At 41.7% G+C, this 24108-nt stretch overlaps 1 protein-coding gene across 1 annotated transcript in view; it reads left to right on the top strand.

The window, feature by feature from the left end:
• PRKAG2 (protein kinase AMP-activated non-catalytic subunit gamma 2) overlaps positions 1-24108 on the top strand; it is a 145125-nt gene that overhangs the window by 106991 nt on the left and 14026 nt on the right. Inside the window, exons 5-6 of the mRNA XM_056484509.1 lie at positions 2804-2885; positions 20684-20793. Coding sequence (XP_056340484.1) covers positions 2804-2885; positions 20684-20793 — 192 coding nt within the window. The remainder of the gene's footprint in view (positions 1-2803; positions 2886-20683; positions 20794-24108) is intronic.

Below are 24108 nucleotides of genomic sequence, written 5' to 3'. Positions count from 1 at the left end.
TGACTTAAGAGTGGGTTGTTCCCAGAAGGTGTGGTCCCACTGTCACTCCTGCCCTGAACAATTCGTGTGCCAGTGCTGATACAACTAAACAGTGAGTTGGATCAGGAGCTGATCTGGATAAAACCCAGTCTTTTCTTTTAGTCCCCTTGGTTTTCAGCTGCATCAGTTTCCTGTTCTGACTCACTGTGTTGCCTACAAGCCAAAAGGAGCCAGAATGCAAAGCTGGGAGCAAAAGGAACGCCATGATCAGCAGCTTGTTCCAAAATGGGTTTAAACAAACCTGCAGGCACATTGAAGGATGGGGTTTCAGCCTTTAGCTCTCCATTTCCTTTGGTTTCTTTTTTGAGCAGTGTGGATGGTACATGTTTCCATTACAAATCTCTGTTGTGTATTAAATTACTGCCTTTTTATCATCCTGAGTTTCTCATAGTACTCTTGGTTTGGATGTAGGTTCTGCCACTGTAAAACCCTGACCTTGCAGTGAGCTCTGAGGTTTGCAGCACAGCGTAGCATGAAATAGGCGTGACTGACTTCTTATAAACATATCTTGTTGTGTAGCAGTGAAATTCAATGCACACCTTTCAAGTCTCAGTGTCACTTCCAGATACAAACAACCTCGGAGTTGTATTTCCTCATGGCTGGTGCTTACTACGTAATTATGAGGAGTAAATTAAAATAGAAATAAACAAAATCATGGCAGTTACTTCCAATCAGATATGCCCTCTTCTTCTCTTCCTTTGATTAAGAAAAGATGTTAAAAACTCTTTATCAGTGTCAAGGTACATGATAAGGAAGATAAATAATTTAGAGCTTTTAAAGCTAGCTCCCAGAAGTAATTAAAAGCTTCCAAATAGTTTTGATTAGTAGGCTGAAAATATAAATTAATATGAACTGCTTTGGTATCTTGTGTGACTGGTCAGTTGGAACATTTACTGAAATCCTAGAAGCATCATCTATGAATGAAATATTTTAGAGTTTTCTTTTCAAAGCATCTTTACAGTAAAGAAGAACTGGCTATTGTTACTTCCTCTTATATCCTTAAAAGTGTGCTTAGAAAGAGGTAGCTTAGGAAAAGAAAAAAGCTGTCTCCAGCAGTTTGTTTCCTTGCTTGAAGCTTCGCTGGACTTGAGAAATTACAAGACAGCTTTCTGTTTTCCCATAAATTTTGTCTCTCTCTCCTCATCATAGTTTTATTCTCATTATTATTAATATTTCCCTACGTTTTATGCACATTACTGTCCTATGCTAGGTCTAATCAACCTTCCCTCCTTGAAGGGCTGTGCTGAACTTTTGAAGCCTGAGATTCCCTTTGGGACCAGTAGGTTTAAAATGTTCCTTGATGACTCCTGGGACTCCTTTGGAGCAGCATCCATGTGTGTCTGCCCACAAGATCTGCTGTCACTGCCAAACAAATAATCTGTTTATCCCCTTCTACAGCATCCGAGCCGGACCTGGGTTTCCTAAGCAGCCAGGGGGGACCTGCTCCTTTCAGTTAAGGAAGCCCAGCTAAAGCGCACCACGCCCCACAGGCAAAATAAATGTAAATGACGAATCCATTTCGGATATTTCCTTATTTCCCTGACTTCTGCTGCAGCCTGGCTTTGGGGCCGTGATGCAGATTTGTAAATCCCATCTCTGGTGTGAGCCCGTCCTTCAGTCACGGCTACCGGGGCGGCTTTGGCCAGAGCTCACCCGCGACATTCGGGATAATCGGGAATTTAACTTAACCTGGAATTCTTTTACATGGAAACGAACGCGTCTGTGCCCAGAGGGATACCCCGGCATAGAGGGCACCTAGGGACAGAGCGGGTATCCCGAAATAGGGAACACGCCGGGATAGAGGGTACCCCGGGATAGGAGAGGGTATCCCGGCATAGAAAACATCCCGACATAGAGGGGGTATCCCGACAGAGGACACCCCGGGATAGAGGGGGTATCCCGACAGAGGACACCCCGGGATAGAGGGGGTATCCCGGCACAGAGAGCACCGCGGGATGGCGTACCCAGGACAGAGCGGGTATCCCGGGATAAAAGGCACTCCAGGGCCGGGATCGCGGCTCGGCGCACTGCGGGAGCTCCCGTCACACACAGGGGAAACCCCCTCCAAACCCTTGCACCCCCCGGGAGAAAGTGGAACCGTCCGCTTCCCCGGCGCTGCCTCGCAGGTGAACGCGCGGGAGCGTACCAACCCCCGCTGGCGGGGGGAGCAAAGGGTTTCCCCCGGTTCACCTTCAGTTGCACTGCTCTAGTCCAGGGCAGCCCAGAGAACAGCCGAGGCTGCGGAACCGGCTGCTAGAGACGGCTGCCCTAGCAGAGCTCTTAGCGCGCTAAACCTCCCCCTCCTACTCCTCCCTTTTCCGCGCGGAAGTGGTAGCTCCCTCCCCCTCCCGCCGCTGACCAACGGGCTCGACTGCAGCAAAACGGAACGTACCACCCGCTCCGCCGGGGGGAGGGGGGAGCGGCGAGGCGTGGCGGGAAGCGCCGTCCTGCGAACGGGCGCCCGGGGAGCCGCTCCCGCCGAGCGGGGAAGAGGCGGCGCCCGCAGGAGGCACGGCCGGGGAGCCCGGGGGCAGCCCGGGGCTTCACGGGCTGGGGGAGGGCGAGCCTCGGTTCCTCCCCCCGGTTTCTCCCCCCGCGGCGTGTGCGAGCGGCAGCGTGTGCGGAGGCCGAGGGGCAGCTGCCGCCGTCCCGCCTTCCCTCCCCTCCGCCCGCTCCGCGCCGCCACTCCCCGCCCGGTGCCGCCGCGGGGCCGGTGAGTCCGCGCCTGGATGCTCATCTCCTTCTCCTCTCTTCCCTCCCGCAGGCGGCGGCAGCGGCTCCGGCTCCCTTGCAGCTCCCGGCCGCCTCCGAAGGGATGCTGGAGAAACTAGAGCTCGAAGATGAAGGTAAAAACCCACGGCAGCCGCGGGGGGCCGGGGGCGGGCCGGGGAGTCCCACGCGGCCGGCGGGGTCCGGGCGGGGGCGGGGGAGCGGGGATCCCCGGCCGGGAGCGGGGGATGCGCCGTGCCCGGGCCGTGTCCTTGCGGGGCGGGTCGCAGCCTCGCCGGCCGCGGAGCCAGCCCGATCCGCTGCGGTGCTTTGCTTTTGTCCCGGTGCCGATCCCGCTGCGGTGCTTTGCTTTTGTCCCGGTGCCGATCCCGCTGCGGTGCTTTGTCCTGGTGCCGATCCCGCTGCGGTGCTTTGTGCCGGTGCCACCGCCGGGCCGTGCCCGATCCGCGGCTGCCGCCGGCCGGGTCCCGCTCCCGGCTCCCTTCATGGCACCCCCTCCTCCTGCCCGTAAAACACCCCTTCTCCTCGAATACGTCTGCGATACCAAATATAGACTTTGAGAGCAGTGATGGAAAGCTCTTTCAACTAAAGCTTGCACTCCTTATGGCAGCACATACATCTGTTCAAAGCGGCAGCTGTACGCTGAATTTTCCTTATGTGGCTGCGCTCTGTGGTTGTTCTTTGCTGTGCTCTGAAGAGCTGCAGTTCTGACAGAGTGTGCTGTGCATTCACAGGGCAACTCCTGGCAAGTTTTTCCCTCTTGCAGGCACTAAACCGTGCTGTGGGAAAGCATGGGATTTTTTTTTTCTTGCTTTTTCACCAACTTGCACCAAGCAGCCGCTTCACCTCTGAAATATCCGTGCTGAATATCTCGAGCTTTCATTTTCAGAAAGGATTAGCTTAGTGGATGCAAATGTGGACGCATGGCTTAATCTCTATGCTCAGCATTGTGAAGTGGCTAAGACTTTATGGGATGTGTTTTTCTGTAGTTGGTAACTCCTATTGTGAAATATAGGACAAATATTTAAGGAAAACTTTGAAAATAGCAGGCTGAGTCATTCTGTAAGAAGATATATCTAAGCTGGTATGCTAATAAGGCAGCTTGTTGGTTACTAGCATGCTGCCTGCAGTTGTGGGACTGGTCTGGAAAAGTAACACCTTTTATTTTAATCTTTCTGTGTGTGAGAAAAGGAAGGTCTTAACAATTGCATTCTTTGAGCTGCCTTTTTTTCCTCTTTTTTTTTTTTTTTTTTTGAGTCCAGACAGAGTTTGAATTGCAATGAAATGCTTGTGCCTTTGTGCATCTTGAACATGCTTAAGTATGAGTATTTGGTGCAGGGGATCTGTTGCTAATTTGTAGAGGTTTTTTTTTTCCTTACTCTCTTTAACTATTTTTAGTTAGGTATTTATGTTATGCTTATGGAGAGGTAGAAACGTACCCATTTACCTATTTATTTTTACATAAAGCTTGCTACTGTGAGATACAGGTTCCTCAAACTTGCTGACTCATTAATAATTAAGCCATTTAAAAATCTATCCTAATATCTTACAAATTTAGGTATATTAAAAGGATCTCTAGGTTTTAAAAAAATCTGAAACAACAAACCTTCAGTTTTGAAACACCTTTGCACTTTTGAAAGTGTAACATGGAGTTATGTGGAGACACTTGATAAGAATGAAGATCTGCGTGTCTTCTAAAATCCTGCAATAAAATAATCCGAATTCTTTAGAAAATGTAGCAGTTTAAATTTTTTTTCTGATTTTCAAGCTTCTGTTTTGCTTTGTCTCTCTTTTAGCTCTAAATTTCAGGCTTTGTGGATGCTCACACTGGGTAGGTGAGAGCAGTTCAGGGGCCTGTCAGAAGATCATGTTTAATAGCAAACCTCTGGCTGGTTTAAAGTAGGGTGTGGGTTTTGAAAGGAAGCAGTCACCTTATTAGCCTTGCAGACTAAAGGAAAACCTGGCTTTAGGCCTAATTTTAAAGCCAAGCATAAAGGGTGTAGAGTGCTGTACTCAGAACCTAGGGTGTGAGTAAGTTGGAGTGTGAGAGTCAGACCAAAACCTGCTGCCCAGAGTGCTTCTGTGTGAGAGGGCCCAGAGGAAGAGAATCTCAGAAAATTGAAATGCAGCTGGAAATGCAGCAGCTGAGTTGCAGTACCTGTTTTATGACCTAAATTTTTACGCTGTTTGCTGTCATTGTATTTGTGCTAATATTGGGGGTGGGAGAGTAAGAGACATTTGAGATGTTCACTTTGTTGTTTGATGGCAAGTGGTAAGTGCTCAGAAGTTGAGAAACACCTCTGAAATCTTGATAAGGTTTCATTAAGGGGCTGTAGCCAAACTGTAACTGATGATCTTTTGTTGAACTTTGTTTCTCTGCCGACACTTAAAATTGTGAGTTGAATGCGAAATTTGAAACTTGTTTTGGAACTGCTTTCCTGACTGCCTCTACTTTCGAGTACTTGCTCTTGTGAGCTTTCCAGTTCTGCATCCATCAACAGTTGCTAACTATCTTGTGTATCAAATTATGCTGCAGTTCTATTGAAACAGGGAGCTTAATAAAAAGAGCTGAAAAATGAGGCTCTGAATGCCATCCAGTATGTGCAGTGGATTTGTTAGTCCCTTTCCTCAAAGGTTACACAAATGAGACTGTGAAAGCACAGAAGGCATTCATTTAATTTGGAATCTAATTAAGAGGGTAAATTGAAAAAAATGATGCTAGAAAGATTTATGATCTATGTAGTACTGTAATGAAATAGGCAGACTCTGGCCTGATGGTGTGACTTCTAAATAAAACAGTGGTGTCAAGAAGAGCAACTTTAATTTTTATTATGTAAAAAGAATGTGTATAAACTATTTTGTACCTGTTTAGCATGGACAGTGTTAGATAGGATGCTGTTGTTGCAGAGAGAATGCTGGCCGTGTTTTTAGCCTGAAACATACTCATCTGTTTGGCTGAACTCCCTAAGATCAGTGTAACTTCATACTGGTGGATCACTGGTTCTGTCTAGGACTGTCTTCATAATGTTGCTTTGGTGATGTGTAAGTCTAAATGTGAGTGAGATGATGTTAAACAGCACCAGTGCACCATGGCTGAAACAGGCTCAGTGTGTGCACAGAGGAGAAGGACTGGATAGACCAGGGGTATTAATTTTATTCAGGGATCCCTAAAGGACCTTTCTCCAAACAGCAGTCAGAGCAGGAAAGCAAAAACTCCCATGTAAGAAGTCCAGAGTCTCTTTTTAACTGAAGAGTACTCAGCTTAAAAGTGAACAGAAAACTTTGAGTAATGAACTCATTCTGCTCAGAATTCCTTGGATAGAAACGACCTACCTACATTTCCTCAAAAAGGGAGAGAGCTACTGTTGATGGGTGTGGAGTTTTTCATTGTAGCCTGAAATACAGAGTGCTGAGAGGCCTCTCATGAATGTAATAAATGATCAAAAACTGGTTATCTTCATACACATTACAGATTTTCTTCTTCAGCTTCAGTGTGTGTACATTAATGTTTCTGTAGCAAGATTATTTCTACTTCTGATGAGTATCAAGAGTGGTTCTGGGTTTTCTTTTATGGATAATATGATGAGCTTGGAAAAGGACAAGGAGAAATTATTCTGAAGATCTAAGACGAAAAAGGACTTTAGTTAATGATTTACACTTAAAAGCTTTATTTTGTTAAGCTGGAATTCCATAAATGGTTGTGTTCCAACATCTACCTGTGCTCTGAGAGGAGAAACTAGGTTAGAGTAGCAAATGGATGCCTGTCAGGTGTATTGATTCAGTGAATATAGTTTTAGCATGTTATTTTGGAAACCAGTTTTGTTGCCATGTTGTCTCTCATCCATTTTATTCTCTTTCTTCTGTTCACCTTGAGTAATGAAGTAGTAGCTGCTGAAAGCAGAATTAAATACTTTTCTGTAGCATCTGCAAATACCTTTTGGAGGTGTTTTCTGCAGACTGAGTTAATTTAATTGCAGGGTTGTGTTGTGACTGTGCTCAATTCCTGTCTGGAAAAAGGGAATTCTGCAGAGTGTGTGCAGCAGTTGGAGCATCAGCGTCATGGGACTGATGTGCTCCCTCTTGAATGCTCTACTTCTCTGGATTGTTGCACAAAGCAGCATTTAGACATTGTATAAACATTTGCCTTAGAGTGGAATCTCTCCTAGTGGTGCTCTGGCCTTCATCTCACTCTCCCTGAATCATGCATCTCTTCTGTTACCTGCTCCTTTCTGGCTGTCTCCTGAAATAGACTTTCATCAGTAATTGCATCTCTTCTTCACTGCTGTTGTGTCTGGGGTCACTCCTTCCCTGCTCTGCAGGTTTTCTTACTGTGTCTTATTAAAAGTGGTTTCTTGAGCTCTTCCTGCCTGCCAGCCTCCCGCTGTCAAGTGAATATCTGAATCAAGGTGTGAAAACAGATGTCACTCTGGGGCCAAAAATAATTAAAAGAAGCTTGTAATAAAATGCATATTAATAGGCAGGTTGGGTTTTGTTTCCTTCTTAAGACTGAAGGATCATGGAGGTGGTAAAGTTAAGCCATTGTTTTGCAACTGTAATTAATTTCTAATAAACATTCATTATGTGATTGTTAAGGCTGATGCTCTCTGGCACATAGAAACGGTATTTTGCCCACAAGATGTGCTTTGAGATAGCAGGGGACATGGTGATAGTGATAAGGGATGTTTTGTATGAAATTTTCCCTACTTTAGAATCCTAAGCGAACATAGTAAGAAGTTGTTAAGCCGAGATGATAATTGGTATTATTAGATTTCATACAATCTTTCCTATGATGTACTTTCCAAAGTTGTTAAAGAACAACATATCTGGAGTATTCAGATGTGCAGCTTTATTAGTTTATGCAAGAAATCATGATTGAGTGCTCCACTGTGTTAGGCACCCTTTTCCTTTGCCTTTCAGTTGGCTACATAGGAGCACCATACAAGACTTTCTTTTCCCCCAGAAACTTCCATCCGCATATTTTAAAGATGAAAATTATGTATAAAGTGATACATAATTAAAAATATAAAACTTCATTGAGCAGTGTAAGAGAAGCTGTCACATTGTTGTGTTCAGTGAAACTATTTCTGTAATCCACACACGAGTTTTGTCTTGTGCAAGTATTGCCAGGGGTTCATGTCAGCCCAGTGCTCACTGTGTCCAAACACTCCTGTTTTCCTACTCCTACAGAAGATACAACTGTCTTGCTCTTAACATGGTATTTAGCCTTACAGTGAGCAAAGCCCTAGTCTGTCTTGCCTATGAAATAATCCATTTAGCAGCTAAAGTTTGCTGTCTTTCTCAGGGAGCAAAAATTTTTAAGCCTTACCCATCTGGGAAGTGATACCTGGACATGCTTCAAAACTCTGCTTTAGGTCTTGAGGGATGCAAGAGCTTCTTAATGAGAAAGCTTTCATAAAATTTTAATGTGGTCAAAACATGTATTTTCCCTAACTTGTTTGGGGAAACAAGTGGCTGTGATTTCCTAGAAAATGCTCACCATGGCAGCAATTCCATGTCATTGCTTTGGCAAAGCTGCAGGCTGAGAACAGTGTTGCAGGAAGTGTTGGGGCCCATTGTGTCCTGGCCAGTATTGCACCTGCATGATTTGCAGATGTTATCTTCCAAATGAAAGCCATTGTTGGCCAGCAGCTCTCCCTGAGAAGTACTGGGACAGTGAGGTGTTGTCTTACACTTGAGTGACATTGCTGCTTCAGGTTGTGCACATGTGTTGGTGTCTGATGGACAGGGACTGATTTACAGTCACCTTCACCAGCCCCTCCTGCTGCTGCTGCCACTTCTGTGTGAACCAGATGAGGGACAACATCAACTCTGTGAAGAGCTTCCCTGCAGAACTTCCCTTGTCCAGAAGTTGCTTGGTTTGATAGCAGGGCTGTCACAGCTGGTAAACAGCTGCTTGGTAGGATGTTGGAGCCTTTGGCCAAAATAATCTCAGATTTCCTGGTTTAGAGGTCTTGAGTTCATAGTGTCTTTTACAGTGTCAGTGTGGCCTCCAAAATGCTGTTTTTTACTTGTCTCTGACTGCTTTGCTGAGCATTACCAGGATGGAGGAGGATGACTATGGAGTCCTTTCCTTAAGAAACTTCCTAAGGGGTGGTGCTCAATCCAATAGACTTCTTTAATGCCCTGCACATACATAGGCAGGACAGTACAGATGAAACAGAATAATTGTCTCTGCTGTTGTCCTGGTCAAGCCAGTGCCCTTGGAAAATATACTGCCTTGAGGCATGGCTGAGTTCTGCATGGAGATGACTTGGTTGGAACTGAGATAATGCCAACGTGACAGTAATGACAGCAGAATATTTGCATCAGTTGGCTCAATCTAACTGTTGCTAAACAATCATAAATGTTTCTGCTTATTAATCATCTGCAGAATATGTGGGTGTTCTGTAAGATAGGGCTTTTTGTAATGTGCACTGTGGTTTTGATAACTTGAGGGTGCATGATCACAGCATTTGGAGCCTGAAGTCATGACACTGACATCAGTTCTGCATCTGTTAGGAACTTGGTCTTTGGGTAGCAGTGATCTATCTGCAGATACTTTGTTGAGTTGAATATTTCTAGCTTCCAGAAGGTACAACTCTGTCAGCATTGCATGGATTTGGGGAAGTAGTTAAGTCTGAAACATGTTAAAAATGCAGCATTTCCAGAGTAAGTACAGAAGCTGATGGCATTGTTTTTGAGAACAGTTCTTGTATCTTGAATCAAAATGTTCCTCTCCATACTGAGACTATTGGCCTTGGATTCTTGTTGTGGTGGGCTTTACTGTAGCTCTTCTATGGGTAGAGAAGACTGACAAATGGAAAATCTGGCAATTCAGGGGAAAATCGTTCTGTGGAAGGCTTGCACTAATGGCTGGGATTAACAAAAAGCCAAAGCAGTTTAATACAAGCCTAACTATGTAAGAGCAAAGTCGAATTTGTCTTGTAGACATCCAACTTAGCATACAGATGGAATTTCAGAAAGCTTAAATAACTTTGTCCTTCTAAGAGTAGACAATGTCTAAAAGGTTTCTGAGTATGTTGTGGATAACTTCAAGGCAGCTTCTGAATACTATTTGAATAAAACTAACTTGGTTTTTGGTTCTTTCTTCTTCTGCTGAATTTTCTGTGGATTTTACTGTTTCAGTGAACCAGTTGGGTGATTTTACCATTTTTGACTGGGGCAGAAGTTAATGGCACTCCTACATTTTATCCAAAAGCAATTTTCTTGTGCTATAGACCACTGGTTTTTACTTGTGATGTGATTTTCTTTTTGTCTTTTTTAGGGTGTTTTTAAAGTTGTGTTAGGGGTGGGTTTTTTTGGGTTTTTTTATAATATTATTATATTATTTTGCTTTTCTCTTTGCATTGTGACAGAGTGTTTCCTTTTGACACAGGGCATTTTAAGAAACAGAATCAAAAAGGGTTTTTTTTTTCCTACCAGTCCCTTACACTATGGCAGTCTTTTCTGCTGCTTGTTTTGAATTTCTAGTGATGTAAAGACAGAGAGAAAAACCTGAGCTGCTGGAAAAGGGAGCAAACTGAGATGGGCATAAAAAAAGGCCATTTATGAGAAAACCATAAGGCTTTGCTCATTTAACTCAGTAAAAAGAAGACCAAGAAGGGATGTGATAACATAGTATGTATGAAAACATCCTATGAGAGATGGGAAGGGGGTAAACACCAAGGGAGGGAAATTAAATGAGGAACAACACTGACACAAGAATAAATGGATATAAACTCTTCCTATAAGAGCTTTGAAACAGTATTTTAACTTCCAGCATAGTTACTGTAGGATGGGTTGTAGGGTAGACTTTAATGCTTTGACTCAGTTCAGGATGGAGCAGGATCACTCAGGGAAAGGGATTGTGTGGCTGCTTTTGATGGAAGTCTCTGAATGCCAGAGTGCAGAAGGTGAATGCTCTGCCCTACACAAGCAATTACATGGATCTCTCCTGCCACAGTCTTGCTTGAATTTCTCTAGTATGATTTTGAGTCAGTTCCTAAAAAAAAAAAAAGGCAAAAAGAACCTCTCAAAACTCTAGTGGTACTCTGTATAGACATTGAGTCAGTTCAGAGGAAGGTCAGCTTTGGAAAGAGTTGCAGTTTAGCTGTGGTACAGAGAAGGAATCAATAAAACCTGTAAAATGGGTTCCAGAAAACTGTTTCCAAATACATTGAATGTGTGTTGGATGTCACCTGCTTGAGTTATGTTGGTTCTTTTTCTGGGTAGCTTCAAGCTACACCTGCTGTAGGTAAATCTCCTGAGTGGTGTATTGGAACAGAACACTCGATAGTCTATTGCAGTGTGCATACAGATTCATGAATTTTTATAAGAAATGCCAATAATAGCTGTGTAGAAGGTGTTGGCATACATAGGAAGGGAAGGAGAAGAAATGTACAAGGGCAAATTAAAGAGAAATGAAAATATTAAATATTGAATTATTAAAAGCTTCAGCTTAAGTTGTTGTAATTAATTATCCAGGATTTGAGACCAGCAATTTATTAGACCTCACAAAAGTGTTTCTCCAGCAAACATAGTACAGAGTCCTTATGGCTGAAGTGTTAAAAAAGTGATTTTCCCTTAAAGCATTGATACTCCGAGTTTAGTCTTCAGTAGAAGATTGCCTCCAGATTAAATATTTGCCCTGTTCACTAGGGATATGGCTGCAGCTTGGGAAGATGCTGTGTGCTCATTTTGAAAATGCTTGTTGTGTGATTAATGCTTTGGTTAAGCTGCATGTTTAGGTTTGATCTTAAACTAATTCCTAGAAGACTTAAATGACTTTTTTTTAAAAGTTTGTGCAAACTGTATATCTAGTAGGACTTGGGCTTGTTTTAAAGATACAGCAAAAATTCAAATTGTTTACTAATCCTGCAGAGATAGATGCTGATTTATTCCCTCATTAATCACATACCTTAAACTTCCCTTGAATCCAACTCTGCACAGAGTGGTTGCTGATATTAATATTCAGAAGTTTAATACCATTTTTAGTTTCTTGCGTTTCGTGTCTCGCAATCTTGAAGAGCAGGCCCACATTCCAGACAGGCGACATCTTAATTTAGATCTTTGTTTGGGATGCTTAGGGAAAAATCATAGTGCCTGTTGTCAAGGGAAAATCTTGAACATGTTTTAGAAAATTCTTCAGGTCAACTTATTCTTTGTTGTGGTGAAAATCCTAGAAGCATTAAGGTTGCAGGCTGAAGTTGTTACCTTTGTTCATAAAACCACAGTGATGCTTTTCTCAAAGTGCAAACCTTTGACCAACAGTTGATTTAAGAGATACAGAGCTCTTTCAGAAGTATTTTTCAAAAGGATTCAGTTGGACTTATGATACTGTTTACCAGTTAGTTCCTAAGCAAGGCAGCTCTTGCTTGTACACAAATAAGTTTCTCTGCCTGCCTGGACAAGGAACTTCAGAGTTACTGTGATTAGGTCTGGAATGTGAAGTTTCTTAAGCTGCCCATCACATTTTTTTTTTGTCTGTCTCAGATTTCACAATTATCATTTGCTTATCCACTGTAGTGGAGAGCTACAGTAAAACAGAAGTATTAACTTCTCAGCCCAGTTACCAGGACTCACTAACACCAATAATGGGGAGCAAAATTCAGTGCAGGATTTTGAAGCATGCTGTGAATATCAGACTGCAACACAATCAAAATCTTTCATTGTTTCAAACAGCTGTTTGCATCAGGTTTCTCTTACAAGTCTTAGGTACTGCTGGAATTTGAAGATATGTAGATACACATCTTGATGTGTAGATGTGTAGGTTTAGATACCTCAACACCAGAAAAGTGGATCTTTTGAAGTATTGTCAAGAACTAATAACTATTTTGTTCTAAGCAGGATGTGCTTTTGAAGACACTTGTCTCATTCCACTTTAGGATCTCTAAGGAAGGAGGTTGTACAATGTCCTAAGGTTGCTTTGTTCTGTCTAACCAGCTTGTGGAATGCATTAATAGCTCTCTAACACCTGTGGTGGTTTTTTGTTTGCCTATTGTTTTGTTTAAGCAAACTCCCTGCTTCTGCTGTAGCAAATTAAGTTAATAGCAAGGTACTTCTCTCTCAGTAGTGGTGGTGTTTAGTCACTCCATAATTTGCACTCTTCCAATTGAGTGTTTCTTTCAGATTTTGGTATTTCCTGAAAAATTGTGTTATCTCCAAGCCACTTGTAAATTCAATTTGAAGATACTATGAATTTTTATGTCTTGCAACAATTTCTAACTCCTACTGCAAGCTCTTTGAAGCATGGTCTATTCCTGAAGATCGCTGAAGAGAATGTTGAATAAAATGAAGTCTTGATCCTCTGATACTCTGTTGTAATGGGAGGTATCAAACTACTGGTAAAACCACTTCCAGAGTTGTAGAAGTGTAAAGTCCTGCAGTATGAGCTTGCATGCTGTTCTGCACTACCTGATTTGCAAAAGGTGAGCCTTGCAAATGTTGCATCTTGGGGAAAAGTTGTACTGGAGTCTATGTCTTGTTAAAAACACACAGTTCTCATTCAGTCTTGCAAACCTGCTTTAAAAAAAGCCTATTACTGGTTTTGCTGCAGCTGGGATTGCTTGTTAGGCAGCTGCCATGGGGTGACTGTCTTTTTCTTATGAAGTGATATCCATGCTTGCTTTAAAACCAGTGTCTCAAGCTTACTGTGATTTTTTTAATAGTACTTTTGTGTCTACCTTCTTTTCCATCCAGTTGATCATTTTATTCTGGGTAAAAACTGATTAGTCTGAACTGTTCCTGACACAGCCGTGTTGATTTTTTCTTTTGCTTTTGATGAGCTGCCTTTGTAGGTGCTTACAAATACACTGGTTTTAATATCTTGCTTGAATATGCTTCTAGGAATTCTGACTGGGTTTGAATTTGTTTGGCTTTCCTATAGTCTGGTAGTTTATCTTCTCCTTCATGAACTTGCAGAGTTCAGAAATGGTTGCTTTTAGCTAGGGTGACTCCTGTTTACACACATAATAACCTGCTGTCTCTGCATGAAGCAACTCCTTGTGACAAGGGGAGAAAACATCTCAATTACCTTGGTGATCCAAAATGACTGAACAGTTGCACTGACTCTAGAATTCAGAAAACACACTAAAATGTGTGGAAAAGAAAACATAGATGCTCGCCAGTACTGGTGGTTATGTTTGAAAGTGTCTTAAGCATTTCTGAATATAGTTCTTAATTATATGTTCTGGTTTCTTTTAGCTTGTTATTGTTAGAAGGATTAGCCATTTTCTGAACACCTGAGCAACAAGACAGTGCATTTACTTCTCTATTGACTGGTTATCTGTTCATTTACCTATTCTCTTTTATTTTCTGTGCCTCTAGACCCTCTTCCTATTTGCAGGGTGAGGTGCAGTTAGCAAGGGAGAGCTCACTTACTCTGTTGTTGTTGCTGTGTGCTCACGTTTTTAAAGTCCTTATCCTCTGTCACAGATACATCCATGCTGTAATATGCAATTGAATTAATCTTGGAACACTGAGGAAGCTCCTGATACTGATCTCTTGATACATTCCCTATCACTTCTTTGTATCAGAGTTTCTTACATCTGTAAATTTGCTGTAATCTTTATCTGCCAGCTCAGCCATTCCTTTAGATGAGGGTGGGAAATGTTCAATCTGCAACATCCATATTCCTGTAGCCCGTGGCTGCATGAATAATGCTACTGTGTAATTTCCATGTGTGGTCTTCCAGGATATTTGAAAGCTCTTTGCAGTTCTCAGAAAGAAAAATAAATCCTTGTTTCTGTCTTTACATCCTTTCTTCCTGTTCCTTGTATTCAAAAGCCTTTCAGCTTGTGATGGAGTTATCAACTCCTATCACTGTTATCGTATTATTTCCTATATATTGGACTGTAAACCTGTTTGTCTGGAGGTAGTAAATTGCTAGTCTTGGCTGCCATCTCTGCAACAAAGTTTTATCAAGCATGTTCTAAAACTTTTGGGGTTGTCCTGTGTAGAGCCAGGAGCTGGACTCTGATCCTTGTGAGTCCCTTCTAACTTGGGATATTCTCTGGTTCTGTGATTTATTTCCTGTCACATAGAGTAGGTATTCTTGTGACCATATCTTCCTGCTTATTATATCTTTTTTTCACCAGTTAGTCTTGCCTTGTGGCTGATTGCATGGTTGGTTATTTTGATTTGTTTTTTTCTCCTTCTGAGATAACTTTCCTCATGAATAAATAGAAATCAAATGATACAGCACAACACTGCTGCTTTTCTCCCATGCTTGCCCTTCATAAACTATGTTAGTATTCCCTTCCTACCAAGTCTGACAGTGATTCAGCTTCTGGTGGCTGGTTTCTTGTCCACTGTGTCCAGAGTTCTTGGCTCTTTAGCAGACTGAGCCCCCTAACTGTGTTATTCTGTGACAAAATTGCAGTTCTTGCACTTCTCTGCCAGCCCCTCTGTTCCCTAGCTTTTCACTGGATATACCATCTACATTTTAATTTGTGAAGCATTCAAATCTGGCTAAAAATCTGCTAAATGAGCCATATTTGTCTTATGGAAGGTAGGCTGAAGTAAAGCTCTTGCTCATGATCACAGCAAGTACTGGATCCCTCTGCAGAATCTGTCCCTGTCTGTCTCTTTGCTGAGGAATGCTGATAAAATCCTACCTGGACATTTGATTCACAGAACATTATTCTTGAAACCCTGCTTCATTCAGATGCCTCTATTTCCCTTAAAAGCTGTGTTCCAGGGCCTGGTGAAGAGGAATAGTTTATGGTTCCTTCTGAGTAGTGTCACTGTTGCTCTTGGAGTGGATGAACTGTAAACTGTATCCATTGTGGATGATTTTTTCCAGATCTGTGTTATGTTAGTGACTTATACTAGAACTCCTACAATCTCCAGTACTGTGAAAGTTGTGTGGGAGGTTTTCAAGGATATTAAGGAACTCCTTCAGTAAATTCAGACCAGGAGTTATTAGAAACTTTAAAGTCTGTTTTGGTGACAGCTTTCAGATAAAACCACAGTCAGAAGAACAATTTACAAGGTTAATGATGTCTTTTACCTGTTGTATTCTCTGCCAAGGGTTATCTGTAACTTATCCTGGCTTATTGAGGTGATTGCTCACCCTGGTGTCTTCTGGCAGCATTTGGCACAGCAAAGCTGATCTTTCTGTGGATGTATCATTGTCCTGGGTAGCTTCTAGTGTAAGGAAAGGGCAGGAGATAGATAAATATGTGTATGTATTTATATATACCTATAAGAATAGTTTGGCATAGCACCTTTTAATAATGTTTATCAGTATAATTACACTAATAAATTTGACTTAATGTACTGCTGTTGGATCAGTTCCATAGTAAACACAGTGATGAAAAAATCTTTGGTCTTTAATATTTTCATTCTCTGGCATCTGAAATGTAATATTCAGCATATCATGTGACTTTTAAAATAGAAGTATGGCTTGGAGTGCCCTGAAGTGCAAATACATATATGTGCAGTAACAGAAAATAAAATGTGTTTTCCCCTAACTAGGGTGTTTAGCACAAGTGAGAACATCACAAAGCTACATTTCTACTTCCCCATGTCCTTTTATCTATTGGATCTGGCTGAGGGGAGATGATTATGCCATTAGTAGTCAAGGTGAAAAGTAGTGCTGGGAGCTGAGAGTGCTTTGCTCAGCTCCTGCTGCTCTAAGACTCTTAAGCTTTTTAAGTTGCACAGTTTCCATACTGATTCTTATTAAAAAATCAGGGAGAATGGTGCAATTACTGTGTATATTTGTGGTTTCTGTCTTCCTCCAAGCTGTTCACCAGGCTTAGCAGTTAGCTGAGTGTATATTTTACATACAGCTCTCTGCTGTTTTTTCCCTATTTTTTAAAGGGCCTTTAAACTTTGGCTATTAATTTCATATGAAACTTTGAGAAGTCAGTTATACAAACAGTTGTTTAGGTTAATGAGAAGGTTTAGGTTTATAAGTTTGAGTTCTTCAAATGATTGAGAGTTGCCAAGAGGTGCCAGCCCTCAATCTAACCATGAGGACAGGGGTGCTATGGAGAGCTGCTGTGGTGTGCTTGTGGTGGAATTAACTTTAAAGAAGGTGAGAGAGCCCAGCCTTTGTGGAACCTGTGTGTTTCTTTCAAATACTTTCAAATCTCTTTCCTGGAACCAATGACTGAACTTGAAATATGACTGGATACAGGAGCATAATACAGCTGTAACATAAAATATAACAGGAAAGGTTGTGATGTTATATTGTTGAAATCAGGAATCATGTGCTCCAGGATCTTGTTGGGCCAGCCCAGTAAGCACACAGCCCAGAAATGCAGCCTGTGACTTGCAGTGGACACTTCTGAGGAGCTTTCTACAGCTTTTTATGTCTCACTATTTGGAAGCTTTTCCATAAGTGTGTGCATTATATTCCTCTTCTCCATCTGCAGGCACTTCTTCTTTTTTGTTTTTTCCTCTTCTTTTTTCTCCTTTTGAAGGCCTTGAAATTCTGAGGGGAAAGCTGCAGTAGGAAAGCACTCTGCATGGTGGCAAAGGTGTGAGTGGAAATGAAGGCATCTGCTCAGTAGATCTCTGAGGAAATGCTTCAGCAATGCTGCAGAAGTTTCTGTGTCATTCATGATGGTAGTTCTACCTCAGAGCTCTCTGAATAGACAATTATGCTTAGTATGAGTTCCACTGCAATCTCTGAGTCACTATTGTTGAATAATTAATCTGTCAAAAAAAAAAAAAAAGAGCTATGATGCTCTCATAAATAACATCTACTGGCTGAAATAAAAAACAAAAGCGTGTCTCATGTTATAGTGAGGGCTGGGAGAAAGGAAGAAAATAAAAATAATTTTGGTGAATAAGATTGAGGAGCAGAGTGGCAGAAATACAAACAGATTGATCTTTTACTCCTTTTAAAGATCTCTAACAGTAGGAGAAAATAAAATGCTAGCACAGAGAATTTACTCTGTAAAACCCTGTATGACAAAGGGCTCAACCTCAGGTATTAAAGTTTCTTACGGGGTTTATTTGTAACCTTCAAGGTGACTTCTCATTCTGCTCATTTAAAAATCACAAAAAGACAGCACTGGGAATTTGGGTATTTTTGCCTTCACCTATGGCTTGGGAAGAGGGGATGCACATGGGCAATGTCCACTTGCAAAATAACTTCCAGATGAATCTTCAGGAGATAAGCTTGCATGAGTGAGCACCCCCCAGAAATACACATTCAGCTACTTATCAGTGGATTCTCCTCCCTGATCCTGCTCTAGATTCAGATGCCTCCTGCTGGGAATCTGCTCTGTGAGCCAGCAGATTTCCAGATCATGAGCTGCAGAGCGCTGAGGTTTGGCTGGAGGCAGTTCTGCATGTTGGGCAGATGATCCCAGGTGCAGATCAGAGATGCAGAGACAGAGGGAGGTTGTAAGTCAAGCCAGAAGGGCTCTGTCCGTGTCCATCCACAGGAAATTCTGCTGTGCAGGTGCTGCAGAGGCTTCAGAACAAATGAGCAGTTATTGGGAAAACAAATAAGCCTGGAACAAGAAACTAAGCAGGTAATAAAGTAGAAATGTCCTCATGGAGATGAGAGTGTTATTTGATCATTTATATTTGCAGCACAGTGGATGCAACCCAAAGCAGGAAGTTTGTCCTCTGGAAAGGGAGACAAAGTGTAAAGAAGATTATGCCCTGTGCAGTTGTAATGTTCAGGAAAGATGGGTGTGAGTGCATCCCTGGGATGTGCTGAGCCTTAGGTTTGGGAGACCTTTTTCTCCATTGTACAGCTGTGTATGTACATTATATATACATAATACACAATACCTGTACAAAGAATTGGGCTGTGGCAGCTGTTGAGTATTCCCAGGTAGCTGAAGGTGTTAGAAGATCTTAAATATCCTTTCCAACAGGCACTTGATGGAATTGTGTAGGACATGAGAGTTAAATCAGTGCTGCTGATGTTTTGCATGTTTAGTTAGTAACTAATAAAGTGGTGCATTGTACTTATTTATAGAATAATCTTCTGTAGAAATAAACCTCAGCTCCAGCTGGACAATTGGGTCCTTGTCCAGATCCTGCTAGAGTTTCCTAGCTATTTCCAGGGGTGTTAACAGTGCTCACAGATGGCTATCTCATGCTTCTGAATATTTTTAATTGTGACTTTCCAGTTAAAATTAAAGGGAAGCAGTTGCTTTGTGGTGTCTCCCCTGAGATGGAAGACAGCACATGGTGAGATAACATTCAACCATTCCTTTGCATCTGGGTGGGGATTGTTGAGATGCAGCTGAAGCTGTGTTTGGAGGGTGGGAATGTGTGGTAAGTGAGAGGAGGGGTTATGGGCACACCTTCATTGTGCTGGTAAGAGTTCCTGGTTGTGGCTGCCATGAACAGCCTCCCCTGATGGAATTGTTCTGGCTCACAGTTATTGTGCTTATCCTGATACATTTAAAAATTGTTATTGAGTTGGCAAGACTCTGTGGAGCCTTGATGTGCTCTGAGAGCGTTCATTTTTTTTTAGCTGGTTGTTTTGTGGTTTATAGAATCATTGAATCATTTATAGGTTGGAAAAAACCTCTTAAGATCATCAAGTCCAACTGTTAACATTGTATTCACCATCCCATGTCCCCAGGTGCCACATCCACACATTTTTTGAGCATGTCCAGGGATGGTGATTCCACTGTTCAGGTGGAATTTGAGATGTTCCTGTGCTTGTTTCTATCTATAGTATCTTAATTATTTACAAACTTGAGATTGAAGTAAGTAAGGACTCTTGGGACTGCATTTAGGATTGTAGAAGCAACCTTAACTTTCTAAAGACCAGACTTATTGATTATTTATTTATTTGTTTGTTTGTTTGTTTGTTTTAAGAGTAATGGGAGTAGGAAATGGAGGACTTGTTCAGTGTGTAGCCATGCTATATACTGAAGCAGCCACTTGTAGGGAAGATCCAGCTTTGCTTCTGTAAATTTGGACTAAAAAGGCTGTGCTGAGCCATTTGGAGGAAATGACAAATAATTTATCCAGATTTTGACCAAATCTAGTAAATGAGGATTTTGAGTTTTAACTCTTTACTATGAAGTTCTTTAATGGTCAGTAGGTATTTCAAGGTTGTTTTATTTGTTTTTTTATTGTTCTCTTCAAAAGTGTAATAAATGTCCAAGTTTCTGTGAAATAATTACAGGGTCTAAAGGGTTCATCTCTGTTGGGGGGATTATCCTTGGCCAAGTTCTAGGTACCTGCTGGAAAGAGTGGAGAGCCAAACTGCTTAAAAAAGAAAAAAGTGAATATACCTGAGCAGATCTGGGTGTTGTATGCACATGCACCTGAACAAATGCAAAGGAAATTTAAGGTGTTATGGGCAGAATTGCATGTCCTTGCTGCAGACCTGCAACACTAAAACCATTCCAGCCACGTGGATCCTGTTTTTATAAACAAAGTGTTGGAGATGTGATGCTCTGTGTAGCGTGAAGGGAATGGAGCTGATTTAGGAACTTTTGTGCTACCTCATTAGAAAATGACTATGTGAAAGTGAAACAGGTAGCAGTAAAGATTCAAAAAATATTAATTTAAGGAGCTTGAAATAGTGAAGCCTGATACTAAAGTTTCAAACTGCCTTCCTCTCTATATAATAGTGTTGAGATCCATATTCCAGTAGGTTACTGTTAGGGGAAAAAAAAAAAAAAAAAAAAATAGGGACTTTTAAAGAATGTTACTTTCCAGCATGGAAGTCCTTCCTCATCAAAGAAGAACAATGCATTTTGTCTTTGTTACATTTAATCTGAAAGGAAAGATGAGTCTGAAATGCAAAGTGCAAACCTGTGCCTGTCTGTCCGGATCTGGAGGTGTGAATTTGAGTTTTGCTTTAGGGTTGTCCTTCTACAGTGGTGTTCAGTTGATTTGGCGTGGTTTTTTTTTACTACTCTTTTTTTTTTTTTTTTTTTAAGGTTGCTTAAATAAAACAACATAATGTTTTTGCTTGCAGCACTTGAAGAATCGGAAAGTGACATTTATGTGCGATTCATGAGGTCACACAAGTGTTATGACATTGTTCCAACAAGCTCTAAGCTTGTTGTTTTCGACACTACGCTACAAGTGAGTATTCTCCTTTCAGTCTGCCTTTGCTTGCAGTTCCTTTTATTTTTTAATGACTGTTTCCTGAGTGTTAAATGAAATTTGATCTCTTGAAGAGAAGCACTGCCATCTGTGCTTTGACTGTATAAAACTATATTGTTTCCACTGTGTCTTTCATGTTTTAGAGGAGGAGTTGGGGGAAGGCATCCTAGCAGAACAGAAAGAGGGGATGTAATTTGGTTTGCAGTTGAAATCTCTATCTAAAAATAGAAATTTCAGATAAGCCCAAATTTATATTGGCTTCTTTATGGCTACCTGAATCTACATAAAGACATTTGGTGTAAGATCCTTGTGCAACAGCTAAAGAGTACCCAGGTGCTCTGAGCCTGTTCCTGCTGTACTGATAAGACAGTTGAGGACTCAAATGGATGGCTTAATTATGCAAATCATTACATTCTCCAGAAAATTTTTGTTTTCAGCTTCTCATTTTGCATTTAATCAGTAAATCATCTGCTAGACTCTTGGCTCTGTCTGAAGAGTTTGTTTGCCAAAAGAAGGCATTAGCTGCCTGCTATAGAAACAGACTAATCTGTTCTGCAGTGTGGTAGAAAGCTGTGGCTTTCTTTGTTTCCTGGATTTTGCAATGGTATTTTTTTGCTTGCTTTGGTTTTTGCTGTTTCAGTGTGTTTTTCCTTGTAAAGATGCTCCAATTCTGACTTAACTAAGCCCATTTAGTAATTTTGGTCTGGAATGTTATACTCAGACCTCAGCTTTCCACAGTCAGAGGCAGCCATGTAACAGATACTCAGTTCCAAAACATTCACAGAACCATCTTGTGTATCAGATAATTGTATATAGTGCTGGATTGAGTGGTCTGATCTGAAAGGTGGAAAATCTACATTGACTTTTTTACCAGCTTAGAGGGGAAAAAGTTCTGCAGTGTTTAATTTCTTCTGCCTGAAAGAGAAGGATGACTGTCGGCTCTTGAGTAAAAACTTTACTTTTTGACCTGGAAAATCAGATTTAGGATGATGGGGTTCACCGTCACTCTTTCAGCTCTTCTCAAAGACTATTGGCCTCCATTCCAGAAGATATTTTTCCTCACACTATGAGATGCTGTGCTGGGAGTTGGTATCTGCAGTGGGCATGACCCATAGCCTGCATTGTCAGTGCTCACCTGGGTCAAAGGCTTGAGCCTGGTCACTGGCTGCAATTGGAGAGATAATTGTTCTTTATTCCATTTACCAGTTAATCTTGAGGCCATTGGGGCAGGCCACTGATTACTTTTGGAATCTCCAGAGCTCTTGATGAATGACATCATGCCAGATACCACTTTTCATTGCTGGAGCTGTGTTGAGAAAATGCTATTAATGTCAAGAAGTGTGAGTTTCCTTTCCAAGTGGTGAGCCAGTGTGAGGTAACACCTGGGGAAACAGTGTGAGGAGTGAGCTTTGTGAGTTTTCACCATAAAGGAGAACAGGTAACTTAATGGTGATGGAAAAACTTCCACCAGCACTTCACCAAAATCCCTATTTTATTTGGCATCCCTAATGATTGTTATGGATTACAGCTAGAGGAGAACAAAGAATGTCTTGGTCTGTGATCATGGAGTCATATTCTCAGTCTGCAGTGGTGGTAGAAGGGAATTCTGGAGTTGCTCATTCAGACTCAAGTGTACAATAAATATGGACCAGATCTTGAGTATTGCTGATGAGAAGCTTTTTTTTTCCCCCTAAACTGCATCTTTTTGACTTTGCATTATTACATTTAATCTACTTGCATTACTTTTAACTTACAAAGTCATAATTCTGTAAAGCAGGAGTCCATCTTCCAGCATTTCAACTTAGCAGGTTTTGCAAAACTGTTTAAGAAAATACTAAAAAGGTAGATCTGAATACTTACCAGGCCTGCACTGTTCAGAGGTCTTTTAAATACTTCTGTTCAGTATTTCCATTTAATTCTTTAGCTGGCACCCTGTGTTAATGTGCCACCATCAGTGTCTTCAAAACACATTGTGGTCATTCATGTGGCTGGTGCACAGTCATGTATGGAATGTAAAAATAGAATAGCTTTTTTTCATTTGTCTAAAACAGCAGAATAAATAAATAGTGGAGAACTAACCCAATAAGGGTGATCAATTAAAATTTCTTTACTGTTCCTTGCATTTTAATTTTTAATGTAAAGTAATGAATTACTTACTGTCCTGTACCTCAGGACTTGGTATCAGTTTGTACTTTGAAAACACGGCTCTGAAACATTCAGTGTCAATCTCAAATGGATATTTGTCTTTCCTGGATCTGTTTCATTCCTACCCATGTCAGTGTTTCACCTAATACAAAACCAAACACACTGAAAACACCCACCAAAAAAAAGACCCTGGTGCCTTGAAAGAGTTCTCCAATTATTTGAATTCAGGATTTTAATAATATTAGAGCAAAAATACACAATTTAGGAGCTCACTTCTTGCCTCTCTTAATATAAGTTAGTAATCATCAGTGGAGGAAAAGGAAAAATGGAGCTGGGTTGTGTTTTCACAGCATCCTTTGAAAAGATTCTGGATTTTGGATTTTTTTTTGGCAACAGTATCCTGTCTCCCTCTGCTGGTCAGCGATCAGAGCACACACCACGTTTCTACCCTGGAAATTATTTGTGAGATACTTTGGAAAGTATTCTAAACCTGTTGTTTGTTGTGAAAAAATTGGAGATGTTACCCTTGTATAAAGTGGCACTGAAGCAGCAGTGATTCATCAAAGTAAATGTTTAGTGTCAGTGTCTGTGAGGGAATTAGTGTGAAGTTTCAAAAGGAGTCTTGTTTTAGCCCTAAGAGAGGAGATGGTGAGATGGCCCTTACACTGTTAATAGGAAAGGGCTGAGAGTCTCTTCAGCCCTGTTTATGTGTCAGTCAGAAGACATGGGGAGCTTGACTGCAGCATGTGGCAGCTCCACTCTGTGCTGGAGTGTCCAGAGCACACCTGTGCTGTGTTCATCTGTCCCCTGCTCGTGGCTGTCACAGCTGTGCTGTGGCTCTTGCACCTCTGCTGGGCATCAGCTCCTGTGTGCAGAGCTGGGCTTCAGCAGGGCAATGTGCCCTTGGCACCCAGCATCCACACTGAATAAAGCACTGTGCTGAGCCCTGCTCTGCTCTCCTGCCTGAGGCCAGCTAGCACAGCTCAGTTTGCCTCAGTGAGGTTTTACTTAGAGCTTCCCCAAAACAGGATCTGCCTCTGCTCTGCCTGCCTGGAGTGGTGCCTGTCCCATGCTGAACCCAGAAGTGGCAGATGCTGCCTGGGGATGTAATTGTTGGCACAGTTAATTCTTGATTTAGACTGACAGTGG

The sequence above is a fragment of the Oenanthe melanoleuca genome, chromosome 2 (assembly GCF_029582105.1).
Source record: "Oenanthe melanoleuca isolate GR-GAL-2019-014 chromosome 2, OMel1.0, whole genome shotgun sequence".
In the NCBI taxonomy this organism is placed as follows: domain Eukaryota; kingdom Metazoa; phylum Chordata; class Aves; order Passeriformes; family Muscicapidae; genus Oenanthe; species Oenanthe melanoleuca.
This window is presented reverse-complemented; position numbering and strand designations above follow the sequence as displayed.